Source organism: Protomyctophum parallelum (assembly GCF_964188405.1).
Source record: "Protomyctophum parallelum genome assembly, chromosome: 10".
NCBI classification, from domain to species: Eukaryota; Metazoa; Chordata; class Actinopteri; order Myctophiformes; family Myctophidae; genus Protomyctophum; species Protomyctophum parallelum.
This window is the reverse complement of record NC_139704.1, coordinates 13,382,145-13,396,608: the sequence shown is the minus strand read 5'-3', so window position 1 is coordinate 13,396,608 and position 14,464 is coordinate 13,382,145. Positions and strand designations below refer to the sequence as shown.

The 14,464-nt window shown below is 40.2% G+C and overlaps 2 protein-coding genes across 2 annotated transcripts; one reads left to right on the top strand and one right to left on the bottom strand.

The window, feature by feature from the left end:
• Positions 1-672: 672 nt before the first annotated feature.
• LOC310865143 (uncharacterized protein) lies at positions 673-2,753 on the bottom strand. Its single transcript, XM_083774155.1, has 3 exons — positions 2,170-2,753; positions 1,630-1,796; positions 673-1,115 (listed from the first exon to the last, which is right to left on the bottom strand). The coding sequence occupies exons 1-2, from the start codon at positions 2,656-2,658 to the stop codon at positions 1,716-1,718; spliced, it is 570 nt and encodes a 189-aa protein (XP_083630281.1). The 5' UTR covers positions 2,659-2,753; the 3' UTR covers positions 673-1,115; positions 1,630-1,715.
• Positions 2,754-5,522: 2,769 nt separating this feature from the next.
• On the top strand, positions 5,523-11,891 carry gfral (GDNF family receptor alpha like). The gene is made up of 9 exons (XM_083774885.1): positions 5,523-5,630; positions 6,190-6,321; positions 6,740-6,895; positions 9,539-9,601; positions 9,709-10,024; positions 10,735-10,982; positions 11,165-11,245; positions 11,364-11,445; positions 11,543-11,891. The coding sequence occupies exons 1-9, from the start codon at positions 5,594-5,596 to the stop codon at positions 11,691-11,693; spliced, it is 1,266 nt and encodes a 421-aa protein (XP_083631011.1). The 5' UTR covers positions 5,523-5,593; the 3' UTR covers positions 11,694-11,891.
• Positions 11,892-14,464: the final 2,573 nt, after the last annotated feature.

Below are 14,464 nucleotides of genomic sequence, written 5' to 3'. Positions count from 1 at the left end.
TACTTTTGTCATTGTATCTATCAATTTCTGTTAAGTTATACACATGTAAAGTACTATTTTATGTGTTATTCTCTTTTACATAATTAGAAACAATTGTAGAGTATTAAACGCTGACTCAAGTCTTGCTCAGTCTTGCTCACGAAGAGTCAAATACCAGTAGTCAAATGACAGTGATAAACTGTAGGACGTTATTACTATATAAGCAACATAATAAATATGAATACATGTTTATCCAAGTTATGTAGGAGCAAGTGAATTAATGTCCACTGAGTGGATCCTGATCAGATCTGATTTGGGAGAACTGCAGTATATTCGTAGTAAACACTACCATTTAACATACTGTGAGAGAGAGTGTGGTCTGACTAACCAACACCAACTCAGGACATTTCAAATTAAAATGGTGTATAAAGTTGACTAACAGAACCTTAACATTTTTAACCTTCACAATTATGGCAAAATGTATAAATAATGAAGAAAAAAAATAAACTTTTATGTCCATACTTTGTGGCATGTCCCATAACGTGTACCAGCTGAGCTTAATCAACCAGGCAATGGATGTGGATCCATTTCAAAATGTGACATTTTCAAAGAAGTCTCGAACTAATCTGAACAAGAATCAAGAGGGATTTGTCAATTACTCAATATAGGTACAACAAGCAGTGAAATGGTGGGACCTGTTTATACCTGTTTTTAAAGTAACAATACTGATGTAATGAAGTTGAAATAAAATAATAGATGACAGAAATATAATTAAAGTACAGATAGAACAGCAGGTATGATAAACCTCTTAAGACACGTATGTTGATCTGTAGCAGCAGTGCCAAATGTGCAAAAACAGAAGGCATACAGATATATCAAAATCACTTGTCTATGCACAATGTGCAAGTAATGTCAATTAGTCACCTGGTACGACCAGGTGTCACTTTGCTGACTGGGACTGTGCCCCATCTTCCAGTCTTTTTGTTCCTTTTTTCAAGTGCTCTCCGAGCCCTCTTTCCGTGCTCTCTGAGCTCTCATTCCGCCTCTATCACGAGCTCCTGTGAACCATTTGGAGAGAGCCAGCTCTGCATCCTTCAGGTTAATTCCTTGATTGACTCCATTGTACTTCAGTGCCCCTAAAAAGAGAGGCCAACTTAGTAATTCTAGCTAGATTTAGCATTATGAAACCTCCAAAAGTTCAAATGTTTTGAATCACTGAGGAATGTGTATGCTTGTGAAAGGAACTCCAATGGATTCACCATGACAATCTAAATCCTACCGAGCAATTGCTATCGGGTGAAAATTCACATGAATAGAGTAGGATGCTCAAGGTCTGTAAAAAATATCATTCATGCACACAGAACCAGAAAATTTAGATTTAAGATCACTAATGCCTTGGCCGTTCTTTCAACGTAATACAACTTGGAGATTTATTTTTACAATACATTTCTCAGTGATTACAAACCTTTCAATGGTATATTAAACAAGCTAGTGCACATTGGCAAATTTTAAAACGGTGATTTGCCCCCCTAGGCACATGCCAGCTGTATTCTGTAGCATGCACTATACAGTAGTATGCATGTAGCATGCAGCTACATACATGTACTTCATTACATAAAATGTTTTGAACAATTAAAAACTCTAAATTACCATATATGACATCAAAAAGTCGCAGGTCTCGGAATTTGTTCTTGCCATGACGTCCAAAAAGGTTGTACTGGATTGCCATTTGCCAATTAATTTGACTTGAGGAACGCCATCATTCTTCTGGTTGCATCATCCAGTGTAGTACCCCCTATGTCTCCAAGCATGGCAACCTGAAAGTATAATATAAGTAACAGCAGTGAAACGCCACACCAAGTTTTCATTCCATCTTTACCCCACTTAACTCTATTGGTCCCATTCCACAATTTATTATTGATTAAGCTACCCTGTTATTCTTTCACAAGTCCACTCATCTTCCTCCAGCCCTCTGCCATCCTCACCCTTTAATACCTCCCAAGAGGTCCCGCCTTAGCACTGCCCTGCCCACTACCGGCTCCATTCTCCACCCTCTCGGATCTCAAGCAAAGTAACTCTTGTGGGGTATCCTTCTCTACATGCACACACAAAGGGGAAGATCCTAACAGACAAGTTACGTTAAGTAAGTACAAAAACGTAAAGTGAATAAGTTATTTGAAGTGAACATACAACTCCAGACATGAACTTTGAGTCACACAGCTTCTCATTCATGGATTGGACATCTTGGATTGTGGTCAGTGGGAACTCTGCTCCTTTGGGTGGCTCCAGCGACGGCGCCACAACCTCTCTTTGCTTCATCAGGGCATTTAACATTTGACTATGTACCTTCTGGGTGTCCTTCACTTCCTCCAGGAGAGTTATCAATTTGATCAACAAATTCTCTCCCATGCCATGTGGGTCTGCACTGGGGATGTACCTCACACCCAGGGTACCGTGGTGGCTCATTGTTGGGGACGTACTAGGGCTGTCCATTATATTGTATACTGCAGACTCCAACTCTTCTTTTGGAGTCCCAAGAATCTGTTTGTCTGTTTCAAATGCAACCAAGTCCTGCAAGTGCTCTGCAACACTGGCATTAATGCGTCTTCGTTTGGACCGAGAGCTATCAGCATAGTCTTCCATTTTAACCAACAATCTGCAACAAAGATTTTGACACATGAGACATGTTTTACTTGATTACATACTACCTATAGATTATAGAAGCCAAATGGCTTCTATATGCTGTTATTTGACATTATTACTTTTTTTTACTTCATTTTTATCGTTTGTAACCCATTTTTCACCCCTGTGTCAATTATCTAATGTGATCCTGGGCTCTACACACCCTCCGCCAACCTAGCCCCCATATATGGGGGACATGGGACATTGGGGAGAGCAACGGACTTGAACTTCATGCCTGAGTGTCCAAGACAAGTTGCTCCTTTACACCTGACGGGGGAGTTTCCCTGGTTGGACGTAGCGCGTGGAAGGAACACGTTATTCCAACCAGTTCCTTTCCCCTCCATCAGGCGCCTGCCTGGCCAGGGGGAGGCAGTTTAGAGACCAGGATTACTGCATGTTTTTTGTGAGGGTACCTACCCTAGGCTAGGGGACAGAACATGCAAACTCCAGATTATTGCTTAATTAGATGAGTGGGAAGTGGGCACGCCTCTTCAGGCCTGATTGACAGAGCATAGGCCTGGGTGATTGGGAAAGGGTAGTCACCTTGGTGGACACTGGACAGACTGTTTTTACCAGGTGTAGTTGATGAGTTTGTAGTTTTTGCCGCCTACTTTTAGTTACATATTTAGATACTTTTAGATTATGTATCTTTAATGTAATACATAAATATTAACTTTATTGCTCACTATTTGTTGCTCAAAGCTAAATCAGTAGCCTATATTTCACAAGAGTCTCAACCAACCACTATCAAGAAGCTGCCTTTTTTGGAGTACATGAAGGGAGAAAAAGAACAAAGGCTCCAGGTATTAAAGACAAGACAATGTCATGCTATTGCTACCCAATGAACTTTGCTAAATATCGACATGTGCAATACAATGTGTTCAAGTTTTAAATGCCGTAGGCATTTAGCTCATGTGTTTTCTGTTAGTGTTGGGCTACTGTGTTTCTGTTTACCATAAGCATAACCTATAGGAGAGCAGACTCGATCCTGTTCTATCAGAAATTCATCCAGCCACACATTCCATCAAAATAGCAAAGATCGCGAGGCCTTGTGAATGAGCTTGCAAAGATCGGCTATTTTTGGCGAAAATATAAGGTGTAGACTGAGGTAAGATCAGAGTGGTCCTTCCTAGTGGTCCATATCAGAACCAACTGGTAAATTCCAACAAACGTGTTTGAAACAAAAACACCACTTGTCTTGCAGCACATTTAATGTAGACGAGACTTTTTCTTTTGATCTCAGAGCAGGTTATAAAATGCTTATTTAGCTGCTCAGCCTCTCGCCACGGACACAGACCCGTTTACAAATAAATAGCCTAGCCTAATACACATAGAATGTCACAATAACTTACCTTGTGTTTTTCAAAGTTCCCAGAATGAAGCAATGGGTGTTAATTTCCCAGTAGACAAAGACTGAGTGAGTGAGTCTTAAGTGTAGCCTATTTTTCTTTATATGGTTATAATAATAATATCGGGTCGGTTTGTGGTCGGTTTTGTTAATATGGCGGTTGGCTTGGCACAGTTGGCAGGCATCCATAGTCAATGCATTACTGCCATCTACTGGATTGTGATATATCATCTTCACAATGCAAACTATATACTGTACATCTTTATCCTTTCAGATTCCCCTGCATTTACACAGCACAAGTAGCGATGTATTACCGCTATGTACTGGATTGATTGATCATTCACAATTCAAACTTGGCTTTCCATTGCCAATGTGATCCCGCAGTCACACAGTATATTCTCTAATTTAACCCAGATAGTTGTCTGACTAATGGTGTCAGTAATGTTCAAGAATCACCTGGCTGCATCCGATACCATCTTTATCCTTTCTGATCCTCCCTGTATTTAGACGGCACAGTTTATAACAAATGAATTCCAGAAATTGCCTAGGCTCTTGTCCATGCATATATTTTAATCAGCTCCATTTCCTTTTGTACGGCAACCCTTATATTGCCCCCTTCCAGTCTCTCCACAGCTTCAGCATAAATTAGTCTGAAAAATGTATTAACAGTTTGCAGAATTACAGTACATTTCAAGCCCAACTCAATGCAAAAACTGTTAACTGTGAGTGGATGACACCATAAAGCATTACACTAGTTTACATAAGGGTCCACCGTTTTCAATTCATCATAATTTAGAGACGTACAAATATACACTTCTATACTCCTGTGCTGATCCTGCATAATGATTTCTTGTTGTAGTAACCCACTCACCTGTAACCCACATTTAAGCTGTAAATGACAAGCTGGCTGGTGCCTAGCCCCTTTCGGGACCCTTACTGTTTCTGAAGTTTGGCCCATGGTAGGGTCCCTGAGTAGTTATTCCACTCTCCATGGGAGACAGATGTACATAGCCTGCCCTACGTTCACGCCGTGCTGCGCTCTGCTTGAGTGTCGGCGAGATGTTTCAAAGATTCATAAAATGGCTATAGGAGACCGCTGCAACGTGTATGAAATGGCATTAAGTGCCGTGCTATACGCCTACATTTTAAAAGAATAAAGGCCTGATATTCTACTACTATTACATTATAAATTTACTATAATTGGAACTATATGCACCCCTTAATCTCCCCATCAACATGCAGATTTGTATTTAGCGGTAAAACCAGATTCACTTTTTTGTTGTAGACTAACATTGAACATTGAATTGAAAACAAACAACCAAATAAGCTACAATTGTTTTGTGAACATGGCAACCTCAAAATAGCCCAAATCCTAGTTAAAATACGACTTGTCTTTTCCATGACCAGCAGTGGAAGTAATTTACACTTGCTAAATTGTATTACGTTCTGAGCTACATTTGCACCTTGATTTCAAATTGACTGGAGGTGGTTTCTACTACACATGACGTCATGAAGGGTGTTTAGCTGAACAGCAGATGTGGAACTGTCCACTTGACCTGCCCAACCAACACGAACGTAGCTGTCATGCAACCGATATATTTGGCAATAGCAGTAACAATAGGTGAGTGAGTCTGACTTAAATTAATTGCATGGTCTGATATTCTACTGTTGGTTATGAATACAACATTAAAATGTATTAACAAATTTCTCATGTTTAGTGAGCTTGATGAATTTAGCAGAAAAAAACATACCGTCTAAACTGTAAAACGTTTGGATCTCATCATGACTGAATTGCCTATAGTGGTTTTCATGAAACCTGCAGATTTTAGTTACATTACACTTTGAAACAGTCAATCGACTGTTTCAAGAGAGGACTAAAGACCTACCTTTTTAATAAGGCCTTCCTCCAAACCCACTGACTTTATTCCCTGACCAATAACACAGTTTTTTTTAAATTCATGCTAAACTGTGCTTTTAATCGTGTAATGTTATTTTTTTCTGTATTTTACCTATTGCCTCACATTTTTGCCTAGTAGCACTTTGAGATTCCAAGGAATGTAAAGTGCATTATAAATAAAATCCATTATTATTATTATTATTATAACTTAACTAATTTTGTTTTGTAACCCAAAAGGTCTCTAGAAAATATTTTGAGTCATAGTTTCATTATCCTATTTCAGGAACTATTCATCAGATAATGAGCATCAAGATTTCATCTCATCCTTCAGACTGCTTGGCTCTGACGGATACCTGTATATCAGACTTCTGCAGCAGTGAACATGTATTTTCCAGTGGTACATGTGATGTCAAAGGTAAAAGTCACATTTATCATTTTTAAACAGTGCTGTAGAGAATTTTCTATTGTCTTGTGACGGCAATGATGTCTTGGGACACAAAGCTAACAAGGCATTTCAATTCAATTGCACTTCTTGGAATATGGTTGAAATCTAATACTGAGGCAACCGCCTGGAGCATGGTCTGTGGCAACCAAATCAATAATGATGAAGGGCCTTCACCTGTCTTCGGTTGCTGAGGGCAGTAAAAAATGAAGCTTATTGTATTTTAAATTTAAATTTCCCTCATTTTTCACTCAACATATTGTTGATAAACCATAGAACCGAGCCTTTAACTGCATGTAGAAAACACCTGCTGCATAGAAAAGACCTTGCTTGCTTATGTAAAAAAATAAATCCTGTTTTTCTGCCTCCCTCTTTGTATATTTTACACAAGTTGAAGCGTGCCAAATAAAAGGCTCAAAGGCGTGTAATGTGAGCGTACAGTCCATATTGGAAAGATTTCCGTCACTGCAAGGCTGTATGTGTGCCTGGGAGGAGCGGCTTTGTGCCTTTCTGCAACTGCTTAACACACAATGCCACCAAACACCAGGTGCAGTATTCTCACTATACTCAATGATAAGCATTAATGACTAAAATTACATATTTGTTCACTAAACAAACTCTGAATGCTCTGATACATTTTTGGTATCCGGCACAATAGATGGGCTGTAATAGATATTTTGTAGATAAGTCCCACAATCATGTGAATATCTCAATTTTTCCATATTGCCATTTTGCCTGAAAACCCACCTTTTCAGACTCCATCATGGCCCATAGCACTTACCCTACCCCCTTAGATAGCATTTCTGTTGACTTAGATAGCATTTGACACAGACTTATAGCATGTTATGTAGACAGCACTATAATTGCATTGTATATAGTCATAGCACGCCATAGTACACGTATAGCATAGTAGTAAATATGTATAGTTTATATTGTGGAGTCTCGCCACAATACCACCAGAATAATGGGCGAGTTACTATGACAACCAGACAAACGCCGGCCTCGCCGACGCGCTCCGCCCACGGACGCGTCATAGACGCCATCTACTATCCCAGTGCGATCCTACACCAGCTGCGGCTAATGCGGCCGCCGCCCGATTGTCAATCAGCGACAGCCGCAACCTGTCAGCCGCGCCCTTTATAAACGCCAGTGGAACTTAGCCCTGACACTGGCTGGTTCACCCAAGAACGCTCGGACAATGTATGTCGGCAGCTTGGCGCTGGATGGCTTGTAGGAGTGGGGCTGAAAGCGCACACAGGAGTGTGTGCCCCCCATAAACAAGTCTCGCTTGGAAAACCGTGCATACCTGGAGAGCCTCCTGACTCGGTTCGCGGACGAGTAGCAGAAGACGGGACCCTCGTATCCACCGGCAGACCACCGCATGTTAAGGTCGCAGTAAGACAAACGTTCTTTCACTATCACACGTTGGCTAAGAAGAGGCACTTACAGACGCTTGAGAAGCTAAGGATAATAAGAAGAATTGTGAATGAAGAGTACCTTGTTGATGTTAACTGAAGAGAAGACGTATACTTACCTGTGTCACGCTAACCCTGAAGAATGTGAACGAAGAGGATATTGATGATGTTTATCACAGAAAGTACATTCTAGTTAAAGTGTCACATTAGCCCTGTGAACGAAGACAGGCCCGTTTCTGTTCAGTTAAACCTGTAAAAGACTTTAAGTTGGCGAGAGCCCTACCTTACCCTGGTGAAAGAAGACCAAGGCTGTGATTAGAATGAAAGACGCTGTTTTCTGTTAACACATTGGCTGCTGTAACATACTGCTACGGCGGGCCCACTGCATAGAGAGAAATCAGAATATAAGTACTTGTGTACCTACCTGTTGGCCGAGCCTAAGGGGCCCTAGGTTACCTACTCACCCGGACCCGAAGTACTTTTACTCTGATTACTCACCTTTATGTATCCGAGTACTTCTACCCAAAAGTACTCTTCTGTACCCTGTGGATAATAATAATAATAATAATGGATTTTATTTATAACGCACTTTATATTCGCAAGAATCTCAAAGTGCTACAGAGTGAATAAAAGCAAAAGAAACAACATACCATTAAAAACATCTAAAAGAACAGTAACATTAAAACATAAGGGCAAGGCTATAAAAATGCTTTGGTAAAAAGGAAAGTTTTGAGTCCTCTCTTAAAAGTGTCTACCGACTGTGGGGCTCTCAGGTGGGCGGGGAGAGCGTTCCACAGTTCGGGGGCGACCGAGCAGAAAGCCCGGTCACCCATGGTGCGTAGGTTGGTCTTTGTGGGTTTGAGGAGGTTGGTGTTTGAGGAGCGGAGGGAGCGGGTTGAGGATTGAAGAGTGACAAGTTCCTTGAGGTAGGGGGGGGCGTTGCCGTGGATGCACTGGTGGGTTAGCAGGGAAATCTTGTATTCAGTCCGGAATGAGATGGGGAGCCAGTGGAGTGAGCGGAGGATGGGTGTGATGTGCTCGTGTTTACGCACTCTCATCAGGACCCTAGCAGCGCTGTTCTGAATGTATTGGAGCCTTTGAAGGCTCTTGCTAGGGATCCTGATGAGAAGTGCGTTGCAGTAGTCCAACCTGGAGGAGACAAAGGCTAGAGAAAGGATAGAGAAAGTCACTTACCTTTATACCTACCTCCGGGGGGGGGGGGGGGGGGGCTCGGCTCCTGGCGCCTCTGGAACCTGGAAAAGAAGAAGAAGGAAAGTTATGGAAAAATCTAGTTGGTAGATTGCCTAGACCGGAGTCTCAGGCCCCAACCCTGTACTTACCTTGTGCTCTGACCGTTGCTAACCACCCCTCTCATCCTCTGCAGTGTCGTAACCCTCCTAGGAGACCGGACTTCAAGAAAGAATGTTGTCTGATGAATTCTGATATAAAATTGACTATTGTTTGACCTGAACTGAAATAAATCCAGGGGCGCCACCGTGCGTCTAACCCCTGATACTGCACTCTGAGTCCTGTTTCCCACCCGACCTCCCACAATATGTATATGTATAGTGTATGTATAGTTTCATTATATAGATATTCCACTGTTACTTTCTTAGCTTACGCATGTTTCATGATAAATGCTTTTATGTGATGTATTCCCATGCTTTTTGTTCTTGCTTAATGTAAATCGCTCTGGATTAAGAGCGTCTGCTAAATGCCTAAATTGTAAATTGTCCAAACATTTGTTTTAATCATCTTTGCTATTATGTGTACAGTTCCTCAACAAAACAAAGGTGCCCCACTGATGGACTGGCAAACTAGCGATCTAATAGAATATGGTAATTATTTTGTCAATGATTGAAATTAACTACTATCGAAAGGTTTTTTGTGTGTGCTCTAAAGCTGACCTCATAATTATTATTCTTATTGTTCATTTATTTTTCAGTATATGACAACACTGGATCCTGCTCAAAACGAGTGACAGTCTGCATCAGTGACCACATTTGCAACAAGTATCTGGTACCTCTCGTAGATGCATGTGCACCAGAGCAGTGCGACAACACCCGCTGTCAGCAGGTATCTCGACACTTCTATGGAGGCATGCCCAGCAATGTGGCAGAGATGCTCGTCATGTGTGATTGTGAGCCGTGGGATCAAGCCTGTGTGCATTTCAAGAGCATTCTGCACAGTGGCATGTGTGGTGGTGAGGCCTGGACCTGTCTGGATGCGCTCAACCACTGCCTGGGGAATTGGAACTGCAGGTATCAAGCTATAGTCTCCATCGTCATATTTGATTCTGCGTGATGTACCCGTAATCTGACTACAACATCTTCTAATACAGTTTCACTTTTAGTTTATCCCCAGTAATGTCCCTAATGGGAAACAAGTGTTCTGTGTTATGACTCTGTGGTCTAACTTGAACATCCTATAATTAAACATCACAGCCGATCATTGTCATGCTCCATAAGCTAATGAGATTTTATATCAATCTCATTTTGATTGATTGATTGAATACTTAGCCAAAAGTGTAAAGAGAACGTGGTACAGTCAGACATTAATTAATTAAGAAGTGTTTATTAATTTATATTCAGGAATGAATGAAGCAAAACTAGTGATCAACAGACTATTACTAAAGGTTCTACTATGTGTCACAGTGGACATAAAGATTAATTAATTTGTGGAGGAGCAATTATGGAAAGTACAATTAAAGTACAAAAACCCATGTTCTCGCCAGAGCCCTCCCAAACCAAGTTAATGGACAATCCCTACATAGGCTATATGTAGCATACATGCCAACAAAAGTGTATAGAAATGTTCCTACTGTCTGCCATCACCACTGCCAGCTGAATGTTTGCCTATTTTCACTGAATGATCGCCTATCATAACATGCCCATAATAGGGTCGCTAGGGTTTAAGAGGTTAAATTATTTATTTTGATTTTACCCATAAGATGTTTTCTTCAACTTCACAGGGAGCTGTTAAAAACATACCAGGCCAAATGCTGGCATGATGACTATCCACAGTGCAATGACATTGATGAATGTGTCAGTCAAATGGATCCAGCTCTTATCCATGGTACAGATGTTGAATGTAGAAAGGCCTTTGTGGCCACCATGGGCACAGAGCTTCAGTATCCTTGTACATGCATTGGACTGTACAATAATGATGAACAGAGGTGCAAAATACTTCATGACGTACTCCATAATCGGTCACACTTCAGTGAGTACAATTTTTGTTTGACTCTGCTAGCCTTATATATTTATTTATTTAATTCTGATAAATGGCCAGGTCAGTTTGTCTCAGTGTCTCTCCATGTTCAACCTCAGTTCTTTCTGATGAAGCGACAGCCGTTTTCATGATGTTGGGAACTTCCTGTTAGCTCTTTTTCCTGTTCCTTTCAGTGATACTTTGGAGACGGATGAACACTCCTTATGAGCTGTTGGAAATGAATGAATCAGAGGAAGGTCACAGGTGGATAACCAGTAAGTGTCCATTTGGACTACAGAATTATAAACTTTATCATATGTCGCAGTCAGTATACACTATACAGTATATACACACATACTGTGGCGTTCTGTATTTCACTGCTTGTTCTTTCAGATCAGTTACTATATGTGTTTTCATACGTGATACTTGTTGGAGTTGTTCTTCTAGTGACCATCATCGTTTTATATAAAGTTGGGTAAGTACATAAAGACACTAATAAATTAGAATTTATAATAATTCTGTAATATGTATTATAATTCAGTGATACACATACATTTTTTTTCCACCCATAGGATGAGAGCAAGGGATAACACAAATTTTCAGTCTCCTGAAAAACCATCTATCCATCCATCCATCCATCTTCATCCACTTATCCGGAGTCGAGTCGCAGAAGTAGCAGTTCCACTCGAGAATCCAAGGCTTCCCTTTCCCTGGCCACATTAGCATGTAGCTCTGACTGGGGGAACCCAAGGCATTTTGAGGCCAGCGTGGAGAGATGATCCCCCACCTGGTCCTCGGGCTGCCCCGTGGCCTCTTTCCAGCTGGGTGCGTCTGGAAAACTTCCCTGGGACTCATCCTTAATCCTTACTTACTACCCCATATCACCTCAATTGTTTCCTTTTTGCGCAAAGGCAGTGGCTCTACTCTGAGTCCCTTCCAGATGGCCGAGCTTCTCATCCAAACCACTCTTATCATCATACATCATCATAGATCATCTCATACTGGCCAATCAGAATGCCTGTTGCCTGTGACTGGTTAGCTGATTTGCTCGTTTACATATGACGTACATTTTCCCTTCAATGTCAATGGCGTGTTTGATGTTTAATTTGCGTCATATTTAGCGTAATTTTGACCTAATTTCTCCGTTCATTGTCAATGACAAATCTTGAGACGTGTGGGGACAGGATTTAGCGGACATTTGACCTGAATTCCCCTTTCATTGTCAATGGCAATTGACAATTGGCAGACGAGCCGATTTGCTCATCATAGATCATCTCATACTGGCCAATCAGAATGCCTGTTGCCTGTGATTGGTTAGCTGATTTGCTCGTTTACATATGACGTAAATGTTCCCTTCATTGTCAATGGCATTTAATGTTTGTTGCCACAAATTTACGTCATATTTTGACCTAATTTCTCCTTTCATTGTCAATGGCAAATAGCTGTATATAGGAGGGGCTAGTGCCCCTCAAAAAACAACTGTGATGTAATTCTCTATAGCCTAATGTGTAGTTTATAATGAAGAATGTGTGTTGTTTCACAACTTCTCCACACTCATTCATAACCTCGCCCCCCCATACCTGTCTGACCTTGTCCGTGTCAACATCCCCACCCGGTCTCTCAGGTCTGCCTCCTCCCTCACCCTGAAAGTCCTCCATGAGTTACATTTTAAGTAAAGACAATAGCAATGAGTTTGATTAGTTGAATTTTCAATGTTATTGGCAACACACCAGGTCTGAGCCAAATACTCCCTTTAGTCAAGAATATGTTTCTGTGATTTGTTTCATTTTTGTGAAACAATGTTCTGTTTGTATATTTTTCACTCTAATATATCATTAAACTAGTATTTAATTATACTCTTTCCCCCTACACAGAACTTTCTTACCTTTATTTCATGCTTTCACTGCCTGTCTTGGCATACTGTAACAGAAAAACTATTATTACTAATATATATATATATACCTCCAAAAGGATAATTATATTTTACCACAATTACTTTGGACTTAAAACATTCAGATTTATTGTCAAAACAGATTAAGAGCTTAGCCCCTTTCAACTTGCCATACCCTATTTTTGCTATAGGCAAAAATAAAGATGTTCAAAATGGCAGATGTACTAGCTTGCATGTCCAACAAAAGCAAAGGATATGCAGGGGAACAACTCAAAACGCGTCATTAATTCTCATATGGAGGCCAGACACGCATGATCACATTGTGATGTGATGTGATGGGTTGTGAGCCTGAAATAGGGCTTGTTTAAAGGTTCTTTAAGTTATATATTATTTTACTCAAATACATGTTAAACGGCTATATTTCTATATAGTGTCTGTTGTCTGTTTACTAAAGAGCTGGAGACAGGGAGAACCCTGTTACTAAAACACTATAGGCCTATATAGGGTTGTCCCGATCACATAATTTCCAAAAGATCTGAATCTGGGGAGAAAATATCTGATTTTTAATTGTCTAATGTAAATCTCAAAGAAAGATGTATAACTATAAGCAATGATATTTTGAAAAACTGACTTATGGTAGTTGATTTTCTTCTGGTCCCAGTCAGAGATCATCAAACAAAGACTAGTCACACTCAGAGGCGTGAAAGACACACAAAAACAAACAAGGAAATGCAACCCCCACTATGCATGATGGCATAGGTGTCTAGTACTCTCTGAATTTAAGTTGACTTCAGTTCTATAAGATGTAGAACTTTATTCACTCTAATTAACCAATACATAATTATTTTGCTATGATTCCATGCTTTCATAGAAAGAAAAAAAAGACAGTCATTCTAATAAAAGTATAGTCACATTTTGCCTTTCAATAATTGAAAGGCAAAATGTGATACGTATGGTATCGCTGTTAAAATGTATCATTACATCCCGAATGCCAATGGTTACTACAAAAATTCAGAGCTTTTGTTGTGAAAAAGAAACAAAATCATATATCACCTATAAGTGACCAGAGCCAGGATAATAATGATAATAAAAAACAACCTTGTTAGCAGTCTCCTTGTACAAATACAGACTTAAGTGCATTGCTCAAAGGCTTTTTAATGGCAGTTGATTAGGAGGAAGTGTTTACTCATCCTTTTCCAGCTGATACAGTCCCTGTACAGTTTGCTTTCTACAGTAACTAACTATAACTACTAGTACTAACAGACACTGGTCATTCACCTTCTTTTTCATTATCTCATAACATGTACACTATGATTATACTGTAGTTAAAAGGATAATGTACTCCATTTTGTAGACATGGATTTGGGTTTGTCTATGTGAGGTGTAATGAGGGATACATGCAATATTAGGTAAAATAACTACCACATTGACTGTTACTGCCCCCTAAAGGTTGGCTTTGAGATTACCATCTATTAGTAGGCTACTTCAATTGTATTATGGTGTTGACTGATGCATCAACATAATTGAACATTAAGTACACATTATGTTTATTAACAGTATATTACTATATGTAAACATAGGATAAAGAGGAGAGGACAGCAAC